The sequence below is a fragment of the Ovis aries genome, chromosome 3 (assembly GCF_016772045.2).
Source record: "Ovis aries strain OAR_USU_Benz2616 breed Rambouillet chromosome 3, ARS-UI_Ramb_v3.0, whole genome shotgun sequence".
Classification (NCBI taxonomy): Eukaryota; Metazoa; Chordata; class Mammalia; order Artiodactyla; family Bovidae; genus Ovis; species Ovis aries.
The window spans coordinates 165,469,935-165,483,435 of record NC_056056.1 but is presented as its reverse complement, the minus strand read 5'-3'; the positions used below and the strand labels follow the sequence as shown (position 1 = coordinate 165,483,435).

The 13,501-nt window shown below is 42.3% G+C and overlaps 1 protein-coding gene across 13 annotated transcripts in view; it reads right to left on the bottom strand.

The window, feature by feature from the left end:
* Nucleotides 1-13,278, bottom strand: part of TESPA1 (thymocyte expressed, positive selection associated 1) — a 34,473-nt gene extending 21,195 nt beyond the window's left edge. For 8 of the 13 annotated variants that reach the window (XM_042247090.2, XM_042247082.1, XM_042247087.1 and 5 more), the window contains exons 1-3: nt 13,122-13,278; nt 2,675-2,882; nt 792-834 (exon numbers count right to left, since the gene is read on the bottom strand). In XM_042247090.2, the coding sequence (XP_042103024.1) occupies nt 792-834; nt 2,675-2,837 (206 nt within the window). In that variant the 5' untranslated portion in view covers nt 2,838-2,882; nt 13,122-13,278. Of the gene's footprint in view, nt 1-791; nt 835-2,674; nt 2,883-6,753; nt 6,897-10,744; nt 10,802-10,913; nt 11,124-12,406; nt 12,563-13,121 lie in introns of all 13 variants that reach the window. The other 5 variants (XM_042247085.1, XM_060414104.1, XM_042247083.1 and 2 more) reach the window with 5 other exon arrangements.
* Between the last annotated feature and the right edge of the window lie 223 nt (nt 13,279-13,501).

Sequence of the window (13,501 nt, the reverse complement as noted above, 5' to 3'; positions counted from 1 at the left end):
GATGGGTTTATTTTTATGTTAATAAACAAGTTTAGATGAAAGGCTATATCAAAAAAAAAGAAAGGCTGTACCAAGCTTGAGACATTTCTGGAAAGGAAATAAAGAGCAGGCAGTAGTTTTTAAGTTCTGAGAATTCATTATCACACAAGTGATCACACTTAAACAGGTCACAGAAGCTTTCCCTCCGTGTCTGAGTAGACTGAGCCGAAAATGGGACAGCCTGTTGGGGGTGTGGGGCCTCAAATGTTAAGAGTTTCTCAGGAAAGAAATGCTATAATCTGAAGTCCCTATTCCACTTAGTCAATGCTTTGAATAACCAGGGTCAATGCTTAGCCCTTCCTGTGTTCTGTTGTAGAAATAAACAGTATAATGATTCATAATGATGAATTACTCTGATTGTAAGAACAGTTAGGTTTTTAACTCCTCTTCTGTCATGCAGTCTAAGACTCCGATCCAAAGGGAAAAGTAATGGAGCAAGGGTCTGGAATTTAGCTGTCATTCACTATGGCTGCCAATTTCCATCCTTCTTGGTTTTAGACCAGATCCAGTCTGTGTTTCCAGACCTTCAGTGTTTCCAGACCTTCACCCTAACTTAGTCTCAGCCCAGAGAGGCACTTGACTCACAGCCGTAACCCCCACACTCACCCAATTCTTTACAGACCCCTCTCACTCATTTCAACCTCACTTCTAATTATTAGGCCCAATTAAAATTCATGTCCCTGTCTCTGAGTCCTCCAGTCAGGACACCCAACCATCAACCATGCTCAACACACCCCTTTGCTGGCACTTACCCACAATCTTGAAGCCAGTCTTCAATCTTGTTGATTGGATTTCCTAGAAAAGTCAGATATTGGATCACTGTGGGGACTGAAGGATATCAGACTTCCTCCCTGGAACTCACCTTGTTCCACAAATTTATCTTTATTCAAGCCACCTCATGAACCCTTTATATTCCCATGAAACTTTCCCTTAAGATATAAGAGTGATATGCTGCTGCTGCTGCTGCTAAGTCACTTCAGTCATGTCTGACTGTGTGACCCCATAGATGGCAGCCCACCAGGCTCCCCCATCCCTGGGATTCTCCAGGCCAGAACACTGGAGTGGGTTGCCATTTCCTTATCCAATGCATGAAAGTGAAAAGTGAAAGTGAAGTCACTCAGTCGAGTCCAACTCCTAGCGATCCCATGGACTGCAGTCCACCAGGCTCCTCCATCCACGGGATTTTCCAGGCAAGAGTACTGGAGTGGGGTGCCATTGCCTTCTCCGCAAAAGTGATATACCCATGTAAAAAAAACAGTGAACATCTCTTTTCTCTTGGCCTCTGTGCCCCCTTTCTCCCAGAAACTTGGGAAATATCCCAAGGTTTGGGAACAAATACTGTTGGGATTTGCCTCATTGTTTGACATCAGAGATGATGTAAAGTTCAAGAGAGTGAATATTTTGCCATGTTCAGTTAAAAGTATGCAGTCTATTACAGGTTGACACATTGGTTGACCTGATTTATGCAGAATTTGCTATTCAGATAGTGTAGCTTTAGTATGCTGCATATGATACTGGCAGCCTGGGAGTTCATAGATGGACTTGGGACCCAGCAGATTTGAAACATGTATATGGAGTTTAAGAAATTTATTTTCCAGGTGCAACCCCCATCTAACTAAATTTTTTCTTCACCTTGTACGCTTGACAGCTGAAAAGACCATAACATGGGAGTAATAATGGGTCAAAATTTACAAAATAAAATACTGTTTTGGTGTGAAAAAAAAAATACAGAAAAAAGAAAGAAAAAACAAGAAAAACCAGCACAATTTTGCTTTTGTCCTTTTTGTTTCCTATCAAACAAGCAAAGGTAGGCTTATTTACATAAGATTTCTTTTTTAGTTTTCAATCATGTCTGTAGCATCATTTGAACCTCCAAGAAGTTCTGAGAGGCATGTGGAAAAGGTACTACTACTATTTCAGGCACTAATACTTCAATTATCAAATATGTCCTAGAGGAGTGAGTGGCTTGCCAAAGGTCACATCGGCAACTGAGCAGCAGCCAGAGTCCAGGCGCCAAGACTGAGTGTAGCTTTGTCACACAGACAACAGAGAAACACTCCAAACATTCACAGAGATCCCCGGCCTGGGGTCCTCACAGCTGCTCAAGATGACGCAAAGTGTGCCTCTTCCTCTTTCTCAATCTTATGCCCTTTCTTTCCTACACAATTCATACCTTATGTTACTGTCTTCATGGTCTTCCCTTGAGCTCATTTAACCCAGTCAAAATGAGCCACAAGGAGTGAGAGTGAAAGCCACTCAGTTGTGTCCGACCCTTTGCGACTCCATGGACTATACAATTCGTGGAATTCTCCAGGCCAGAACACTGGAGTGGGTAGCCTTTCCCTTCTCCAGAGATCTTCCTAACCCGAGGATCAAACCCAGGCCTCCCTCACTGCAGGCGGATCCTTTACCAGCTGAGCCACAAGGGAAGCCCAAGAATACTGGAGTGGGTAGCCTCTCCCATCTCCAGAGGATCTTCCCAACCCAGGATTCGAACCGGGATCTCCTGCATTGCAGGCGGATTCTTTACCAACCGAGCTATCAGGGAAGAAACTGGGGACCCTCTGCTTGCACGGCAGACCTGGGCATCTGCCACATATTCCCTATCACAAGCCTCTCTGTTTGGCCTCCTTACCTTCCTGGAAAACGTCATCCAAGCCAGCGGGCTCGGCATCTGGGACATTCTGCAGGGCTGCTGCAGCCTCTTCCTCCAGGACCTGGGTCTGCCAGTGCCGGCTCTGACGGAGCCAGGCCCTGCGTCTCTCCCAGGACGTGGGGCTCAGCACAGAGCCCTCCATGGCGCCACTTCAGACTTCAGGGCCTCTGGCCACAGAGACGCTATCCTGAGAGTTGGAACACAGTGATACACTGTCATCCTGTGTTCAGAATCCACCACCCCCAGGGTTGCCCCCACATTTTCCCAGCTCTGCACAAAAGAACATAACCCTCTGCCTATTCAGGAGCTGGGAGGAGATGTCTGTTTCTTCAAAAAAAAAAAAAAAAAAAAGGAATGCTCTGAACAAGGTAAACACCAGGGCAAGGCTTTCAAATCTGGAAACTTGAAACATCGTATAATTTAAGGGATAATGAGAAAGGGCTGCCTCTCATGATAGGTGAGATGCTGTGTTAGAAAACATTTTCTTTAATTCTTAAGAATTTTGTCTCCCAGAATATTCCATTGAAATGAAAATATCTTTAAATTTGCAATGTATAAATTTCACTTTATTTGATCTTCATAAAGATATATGAAAGGAGAAAAATTAGATCTCAAAGGTTAAACCAATTTTCTAAAGGTCTCACAACCAGGATGTCACTCTAACTACAGTCATTCTGGGCTTGTTTTGTTTCCATTTAACATAGGATTTCTCTGGGGGAAATGGGGGTGGGAGAATCCCATAATAAAAACAACATGGAGACACTGTTGTTATTGTTGTTGTTCAGTCACTAAGTCATGTCCAACTCTTTGTGATCCCATGGACTGTAGCACATCAGGCTTCCCTGTCCTTCACTGTCTCCCGGAGTTTGCTCAAATTCATGTCTGTTGAGTTGGTGATTCAGCCCAATAATCTCATCCGCTGTCACCCTCTTCTCCTTTTGCCTTCAACCTTTCCAGCATCAGGGTCTTTTCTATTGAGTTGGCTCTTCACATCAAGTGGCCAAAGTATTGGAGCTTCAACTTCAGCATCAGTTCTTTCAATGAATATTCAAGGTTGATTTCCTTTAGTGTTGGCCAATTTGATCTCCTTAAAGTCCAAGGGACACTCAAAGCTCTTCTCCAGCACCATGGTTCGAAACCATCAATTCTTTGGTGCACAGCCTTCTTCGTGGTCCAACTCTCACACCCATACATGACTACTGGAAAAACCATAGCTTTGACTATACGGACCTTTGTTAGCATAAAGGTGATGTCTCTGCTTTTTAATATACTATCTAGGTTTGTCATAGCTTTCCTTCCAAGGAGCAAGCGTCTTTTAATTTGATGGCTGCAGTCACCTTCTGCAGTGATTTTGGAGCCCAAGAAAATAAAATCCGTCAGTGCTTCCACTTTCCCCCCCTTCTATTTGCTGTGAAGTGATGGGACCAGATGCCATGATCTTAGTTTTTTTAAGGTTAAATTTCAAGCCAGCTTTTTCACTCTCCTCTTTCACCATCATCAAGAGGCTCTTTAGTTTTTCTTCACTTTCTGCCATTATAGTGGTATCATCTGCATATCTGAGGTTATTGATATTTCTGCTGACAGTCTTGATTCCCACTTGTGATTCATCCAGCCCAGCATTTTGCATGATGTACTCTGCATATAAGTTAAATAAGCAGGGTGACAAGGGTGACAATATAGTTTTGTCATACTCCTTTCCCAATTTTGAACCAATCAGTCGTTTCATGTCTGGTTCTAATGGTTGCTTCTTGACCTGCATACAGGTTTCTCAGGAGGCAGGTAAGGTGTTCTGGTACTCTCATCTCTAAGAATTTTCCAGTTTGTTGTGATCCACACAAAGGCTTTAGTGCAGTTGATGAAGCAAATGTAGATGTTTCTTTTCTGCAATTTCTGGATCAATTAGTAGTTACCACCTTCAGAATCATCACCTTCTAATTTGTCATCTTGGGTTTTTCCCTGGCTCTGAGTTAATTCCCTAGTTCATCAGTGTGCTAATATTTCATTTAACACTGCCTAATCAACACTTGTGTGTTTTTCCAAGTGATGCATTCCAATGGTACAAGCCACTTATTTGAAGAGGAAAACAGAAGGGATGAATCATTCAGTTGTGCAAATAGAGCTTAAAAGATTTGAGGCTAAGATACTGTAACTTGCTTATACTCTGTCGTCCCGCCTCTTCTCCACCAGCTGCACTCACAACTTCCACAGTGAACAGGTGGAGGTGGGACCACCCGTCATCCCTGCAGCTGCCATAAACACTCCATCCTCATACCTACACCTTTATCTGTCAGAGTTAGGAAAAATAAAAGGGGGAAAAATAAGAAGAAAGCCAGTTTCCAGAGACTCCTGCTTTTCAAACTCTTAAAAACAAAACCATCAGTGAAGCATTAATTTAGGCACTAAAATAGCTATTTTTGAAAAGAACATCCTAAATATAAAAGCCTTCCTAAGACAATAAAATTGTTTTGGATGCTTCTGTTTGTTACTGATAAAATATATTCAGAGGAAAAGGATACATAATCACTGCTGTCTGATCTAAATTCTTTTACTTCAGGTCAAGCCTAAGGTATATTTTTCCCCCCAAGGAGAGACAGCAGTTGGGACTGCGCAACTTTATTAACCCTTGGCACTGGGCTCTTTGTCCACAGCCAGTGCCTTTGAGGGGAAATTAAATGATTGAATGAAACCTGTGATGCAGAGTGAAGCCACAAAGAGTGGTAGCAGAGAGAATATGTTGTCCTTTGGCTAAAGCTGCTGTGAGGTGATAAAACAAGGATGAAACTGCCACTGTAAAGAATTTAGGGAGAGAGTCTAAAAAACCGTCTTAGCCTGCATTTACCTGGTCCTGCACCACCATCCAAAGCATTTAATAGGTTGGCATCAGTCAGACTGGGGAAGAAGATAGCAAAGGTTGACTTGCCTGTTGTCTTTGATTTCCAGAGCAAATGAACCTCACCTAAATCACAGGAAATCTTCAGCTCACCAGAACTTATTCGGGGATGAGGGGAATTTAAAAGGAAGTCAGAAAGGCAGGCAGAGAGGAAGGAAAGAAAGAGGGAAAGAAGTGAGAGAAGAAAGTCGGGAAGGGAGGGAAGAAGTGAAGGAAGGAGGGAAAGAAGGAAGGAAAATGGATTCCCACATTCAGCCACTTGCTAAAGTGTAACTTTGGCAAATTCACCCCCTTTCTCTGGGCTCGTTTTCTCAGTGAGGATGCTGTATTCAAGCACTGTGTCAGAATCTCACTGAGATGAGAGATAGAGGCCTATACTTGGGTTTTAACATCCTCCATGATGTGAATCTATCCTGTACTCCTCCTACTTCTTGGAAAATACATCACACTCATATAGACTCATTTCCCCTCTGTCCCCCGAAAATACTTATCTTTCTTTTAACCCCAGACTTTTCACACATTGTTTTCCCGTCTTCCCTGCCACCTCAGCCTTTGACACACTCAACCTGCAAAGCCCAGCTCTCAAGCAATTTCTCTGTGAAGCCAGGGCTGTCTTCCACAGCCTCCAGGCAACAGTCACTTTCACGTAGTTCCTTCCCTTCTTCATTGTTCTTATCACTAACATTATATTTTATTTGTTAATCTAATTCATTATTTACTCTTCTGATTAAAACAGAAGCTTCACCAGGACAGAGATTTTTCTCGGGGTTGTTCACTGCTCTGTCCCTGTTGCCTAAACAGAATTTAACTGGTTTTCTCCAATCTCTGCCACACTTGGATTATAGAGACGGGTTCATGGGGCATTGTGTGGGAACACTAAAAGTACAGCAATATTCCGAGGCAGAAAGAAATAGAATTGTCTGGTTAGTGGTAGCAGAAGTTCGGAAGCTGTGTTGCTGGAAGATAAGAAACTGAGTGTTCTTTGTGGAAATCTGGAGGAAGTGGCAAATGATTATCAGGCAAGCACATCAGCAGTGAGACTGTTAGAACTGAGGGATGTATGCACACAGCTGTCAGGATGTCACCTTGGAAGGTATGGAGGGGTGGCTTATAATAGAGAAAAGGTATGGAGGTATTTCCTCCAAACAAGTCATACAAAAACACATACCTGTGTGTACAGTGGAGTTTGGTGCAATGAAAAAAGCATTGACTGGGAGTTTGGAGACTTGGGCATTCTTCCAAACTTGCTGTCCAATTAACTGACTTCTGGTAAGTCAATCAGATTTTCTACTTGGGCATTGACTTTGTTCTCTAGAAAGTGAATTGGTGGCAATGAATGTTATAGAGTTTGCCTCTAATAATAACATTTATGAATTTATTCTAGCTGAATTTGAAATATTTGTAGGAATAATACTGTACAAAAGAAGCATTTGTGTAGTTTTTCCTGTAAGAATTAGAAAATGGTCCAGTGGCCTCGGGATTTACTTCCTACTTAAGAAATTTACCTTCAATTAACACTGATTTATGAGGGCTTCCCTGGTGACTCAAACAGTAAAAAATCTGCCTCCAATGCAGGAGACTCGGGTTTGATCCCTGGGTTTGGAAGGGCCCCTAGAGAAGGGAATGACTACCCATTCCAATATTCTTGCCTGGAGAATTCCATGGACAGAGGAGCCTGGTGGGCTATGGTCCATGAGGTTACAAGGAAACAGACATGATTGAGTGTATAGCACTTTCACTTTCATGAGGTTCCAGACTTAAAACTTCCTGGTGACCTAGGAGAGTGGTAAGCCTGGATGAGGAAGGCTGAAAGAAGGAGACCAAAAGAGTGTGGCTCAGTCAGGAGAGCTCATGGACCCCCGGCACTTCTTGAGCTTCTCTGATCCTTTGCCTTAGTTTATACAGTTTCATCCACCTTCCTCTCTACCCAACCATATGCTATCTATCCTTTGAAGACCTTCTCAAGTCATCTCTGTTCTCTTACCCACCTCTAGCACCCAGCACAGGTACCTATATAACATTCAGCAAGATATGTGTGTCTACATTTCTTGTCATTATCCACCAATGCTTGAACCTCTCTCCTAAATCGTACTCAGGAAATTGCACAGTACCTCACAACAGAAGGGGCTCAGTAGACACTGTACCTAGAAGCAAGAATCGCACTGGTGCTGAAAAATTACCCTCATCTAGTCTATGTCCTAGGACAGAGACTCCACATGGTCTCAAATTCTAATGTATCAGTATATGTTTTATATACATTTTAATGTAGAGGAAGACGGCTTGGGGCATAGTCACACCAAGGCTTTGTTGCTAGAACGTAGGGCCACACAAGTCTTACTGAATTTATAAGCTGAAACTATCAAATCCTCCTATTCTAAAAAACAAAAACACACAAAAAAACCTGTCTTCCAGAATTTTCCGTTGTAAATTTTTACTCCTTGTTCAAAAATTCCTTTGGGATTTGAGTACCATCTTTCTTAATGCTGGTTTATATTATAATCTTATATTAATCTATCTTCTGTAAGGATGGATGTCTGATAAATTTTCTCTGATGTTTCCATTAACTATTTCCCCCCACCCCCTAAAAAAGGCAACAAAAATGCCACACTGGTTTTATTGCTACTTGCCTAAATCACTCCAAAATCTTCTTTCCCCTTCTGCTACCATTTTCAGTCCTTTGTCTTTGCCTTCCCTACATTTCTCTAGAGATTTACTCCCCAAATATTTCTCCATCATCTGTTGAGTGTTCTGGAAACTGACTACAACCAAACAGAGAAGGAGTAAATTCTCTTTGTTCTGAGCATGTTATAGTTAAAAGAAAAAATTTCAGCAGATAGGATGGAAGTTAGACAAGAAAAATCACCATTTGTGGTTTAAGACTAGGGAGTTGTTTAAGAGCTTTGAAAGGAATATCTTCCAACCAAAATCATCAGCAGAAGCAGTAGCTTTTGTAGCAGAGAAAATCTTTATGGGTATGTGATTTTTACTATACTGAGATCATCACTTACTTCCAGTATCTCTTTTCTAAGGAATGTAGTCTGAGATTCACTTAATATTAACATAGGCAAGTCAAAGTAATAGGTATTCATAATAACTGAGATGTATAGAATTCCTTATATTTACCCATAAAGCTTCTCCACAAACTACTCCACTTAATCCCCACAATCTCCTTGGAGCTAATTATTGTTATCTGAAGCTTGGAGTGATATGTGAGTGATCCAAGGTCATATATTTAAGATCTTGTGGTACTGAGCTTTAACCCACATTGATCTGACTCTAGCTGGATCATCTTCCCACTGGTAATAGCATATGAGGATAACCTAAGATCACCATGTAGATGTCAGCAGTAAATGCAATTTAGGATAAAAGGAAGGAGAAACTCTGTTAGTAAATTTTCTATTCCATATCATGCTACATAAACTCTCCATCTTATAATCTAGTACAGAGGAGGCAGAGAAACCAAAAGTAATTTGGGGTCAACTTTGTTTTCATCTTAGCAAAAGGAGAGTGACTTTGTTTGGTTAACAGCAGTCAAGACGCTAGGTTCTACTTTAGAGGAGAGTTTGCCTGGAATCTCACATTACTTTTAAATGGTTATAGCATTCAGAACATTTAGCAGCACAGGAAAATCAGAGGTGACACCAGTCAGAGTCCTTGGACTGGGTCCCACAAGTGCTATGGCTAGCACAGCACTGAATTTTTGGTGCCATCTGGGGAGTCTTGTAGAAAGCACTGGGATAGCTGAGTTAGTGATGGGCATTCATAGGGCTTGAAACAATGAATATTTACCAAATTTGATATGAACATATTTTAATATTTTATCAACCATTATAGCCTACCAATCTGAACCTGCCAAATATCAGCTCCAGTTACAGATATCTTACTATGGGGATGTTTTGAAGGGGTTTAGGAAGAATGGTCAACTCTTGAGAAGGAAGACTGTAGAAAGAATGTGCACTGTGGAATCAGAATAAACCTTGTTTGAAATCACAGTTCTGTCTACTTACTGCATACGTGTCCTTGGTGAAATTCCTTGTCCCCTCTAAACCTAAATTATTTCATATATAAAACAGACAGAGTACCAGACTTGTTGGGTTATTGAGATTTAAAAATCAGATAATGCATATTCCCTGATGTATAAAGGAGGTGCTTAATAAATATAGTTATTATTATTATTTTCTCTCGGTCTAAATCATTCACTAAAGTTGGGACATTTTCAGGAATAAGGAAAGAAAGAACAAGAAGTGGGCAGAAGAGTAGAGATGTTTGTGCTCAATTATGTCTGACTCTTTGCAACCCCACGGACGGTAGCCTGCCAGGCTCCTTTGTCCATGGGGTTTTCAGGCAAGAATACTGTAGTGGGTTGCCATTTCCTCCTCCAGGGGGCAAGGTACAGAAGTGTGTGTCAAATCCAGAGGATGAAAGGAAGATGATGCTGTTAAGAAGAGATGAAAAATAAGCAGTAAATATGTTCTTTGTTCTTATTTAATACTCAGAGGGATCAGAGAGATCATATAATCCTGACCCCTCATTTTGTAGTTAAGAAAACTGTCAGAGAGAGAGAGAGAGGCTTATCTGAAGTCACACAGAATACCGACTATTATCAATGGAACACACACAAGTTCTGAGCCCCAGGTGTGTGCTTTCTTCCTCTATATTACACAGCCCTCCTCCTCCGCTCTTGGTTTCTAAGACCCAGGCCTGGTTTTCTTTTCAGCACTCTAGGCCTCCTCCTAGGACATGTATCAGACAGGCCTCTCTTCTCTTCTGTCTGAATTATGCCTACACCCCGAGCAGTGCCTGTGAATTGGACTGAGAGTGAAAACAAGCGTGGGAGGAGAGAAAAAGGAAACGGAATTTCCATGATGGGGCCTGTAAGACCTTCCGCAATGGGTACATATTATCCTCGGTCACAGCCAAGAGAGACATCACCACTGTTGTAAGGTGTTGTGGGAAATCCCAGGATGGCCAATTTCTCGGTTTTTGAATAGGACAAACTGCACCTCAAGCCAGGCTAACAGCCCGCCATTCTCCATACCCCTAGGCTCTCCATACTTGCCATGAGCTCTCATGTTCCTTCACAGATAGGCAATGCCTTCCCAATTTGTAACCGTTTCCCATGTCACTGCTGTTTGGAAGACCATCAGAATAAAATTTACCCTGAGTGGAGCATTTTTGCATTCAAGACTTCTTGTGGTCTAAGGGAGCAGTTCAATCTATTCAAGGAGAAAAGAGGGATGCTATTTGATAAATAAAACCAAGAAAAATGCCTATTCACTTTTATAACTCTTTCCCCCTTCTCTTTTCATTCCCTCCTTCCCCTCTTACCCACAAATAAGCTTAGTTGAATGCATCCTGAAAGAAGACCATCTACAGACTCTTTTTCTCTCTTCTTTACTAAAGTTGTACATTTGGAAAAAAAGAATCTTGTGCTGTCCATGTTGGGAGACACTAATTTCTTTCCTCTGGATGGGTTATCATCAGGCATCAAGAATAAGAGGCATCAGTTCATTGGGACTGGTTTACAGGCAGTTCAGTCTAGAAACAGGAGTGAGAATGAGCAGATGTCTCAATCATTGAGTTAGTTCTGTGAATTACAATCTTTAATGCTTCAGTATTATTTCCTTGGTAATGAAACTCTGTCCTTCAGGTACTCACATTTACTCTTCTTTTTCTTTCACAATATCTACACCCTCTCTTCATCTTCTCAAAATCTGTGTTCAAGCTTTTTGCAGTAGGCCCAGGTATGGGCCAGACACAGAGTAGTACTGGGTACTGGAATACCAACCTTGGTTTTGTGTTTTAGGCAGTAAATATTTGGCAGTTATTAAGTGGAGATAGATGTCGGATCTTTTTCTCTTATTGTGTGAATCATGATCCAAGCTGAGAATAAATTTCCTCTCCTTTTTCTAATAGAATATGAATCATGAATCAAAATGACTATGTTGGGTCTCCATAGCCACTACATTATGTTTACTCACTGGACTCCATCTAAGTTTCAGTGGAATAAGAGAATTATGAGAAAAAGTTATTAGTATAGTTGGAAAGAATTTCTAAACTCCTTGGGGTGTCTATGAATAAGAAACCATTTGTAAAACCTCTTTCTATCCCTCTTGTGATAGGTTCAGCAAGTTATCTCTGATGATATTCTCAGTAGAGACAGATAATAAACCCGACTTACCCTCCTCATAATAATGCTTCAAGTTATAGGAAAATTATACCAGATCTGTAGGTCTAATCACTCAAGCCTAATAACAAGCTTAGACAAAAAGTTGAAATCCTGCAACTGCCAATCTCCTATCCTGGGTCCACCATGTACTGTCTAGGAGTCTAGAAAGTTCTCTTTTCTCTCTATTCAGGGCCATTTGTGGTAGATGGAGTCACCGAGGCTCTCCTCCAAACCCTCATGGTCTCATCAAATCTCCTCTGGGGGGCTCTTTCATCTTGTCCTTGTTCTGTACTGGGCACCCACCTCTGCTCCTCCACCCACTGGTGGGTTCAGTAGCAAGCAGGGCATGGGAAAACCCCAGCATACTCCTCTGCCTTCCCCCAAACTCATGCAGGTGGTGACATGCTCAGCCTGGTTACTGCTGAGACCAGGTGTGTTGGAGGAGCAGATCCACTCCTCAATCAGGATTACATAGATCATAAGGGGTCAATACATTCATCAATCCATCTCTGAGATGTACGACTTGAACACCAACCTGGGAGGTGGTTATCAATCTTGGGCTTTGCAGTAAATTTGGCCCAGTGTTGTCCAGTTGTATAAATTCCCCTTCTCCTCTCACCCAAGCATATATTGCTATAGTTTATCTCCTCACCAACCTCCTTCTGCAGCTATTGAAGAAAGAGGCCATGTCCACAAAAAAGCAAAGTTGACTTAGGCTAGATACTCTCGAGAGTCGGAGTTATGAACACTAGAGCGGACGAAGTGTAGCAACTTTTCTCCTTGAGAACTCTTCAAAGCTAGAATCAGACTGAAACGAAGCAAAAGCAAGGTCAGCAGGGCACAGAGAGGAACTTCTCAGGTGAGAAAGAATTCCTAAATACTAACCAGGTCATCAAAGGACCCCATGTTTTATGACCCGGCCCAGAGTACCTCTCTGATAACAGGAAGGAAAAAAAAAAAAGGCAGAGAGACCATGTTCCAAGAGGCACAGTGATGCATTTCTTAAGGTTGAAGTCAGGGATGTGGGAGCTTTTCTCCTGATGCTTCCTTCTTCTCTGCAGCCTCAGTTTTCTCTGACTTGTTTCGTCCTGTCTCCTGTTGTTTAGTCGCTAAGTTATGTCCGACTCTTTTGTGACCCCATGCACAGTAGCCCTCCAGGCTTCTCTGTCCATGGAATTTTCCAGGTAAAAATACTGGAGTGGGTTGTCATTTCCTACTCCAGGGGATCTTCCTGATCCAGGGATTGAACCTGGGTCTCCTTTATTGCAGATGGATTCTTTACTGCTGAGCCACCAGGGAAGTTCCCTATCTCCTGGCACCATTCTAAATCAGCACAATCTTAAAACTGAGGTGGAAGTTGTACTCACCTGTCCACTGGTAGAGAGCTGAGTTTGAGGCAATGCAGTTGTCAGTGCTGGGCACTGCCCTTCCCCTGTTTTGGGACGGAGGCGAGGACAGGGAGAAGGTATCATATTGCATATCGCACCTTTCTCTCTGTCTTCATGAAACTGCGTTTGCCGGCTTGAAAGGGGAAGCGGAAATGAGAAAACGCTCATACACACATACACACATACACACACACACACACACACACACACGCACAGTCCCCGCCTCCTACCCCGGCCACATCCTCTGTTTAGCTCGGCAAACTGACGGTAGAACAAAATATCTGAGGTCCCCGGAGCTCACCACTAAGGAGCCCTTCCTGTCAAGAGCCGTGTTGCTCTTTCCTAGACAACAGGAGATC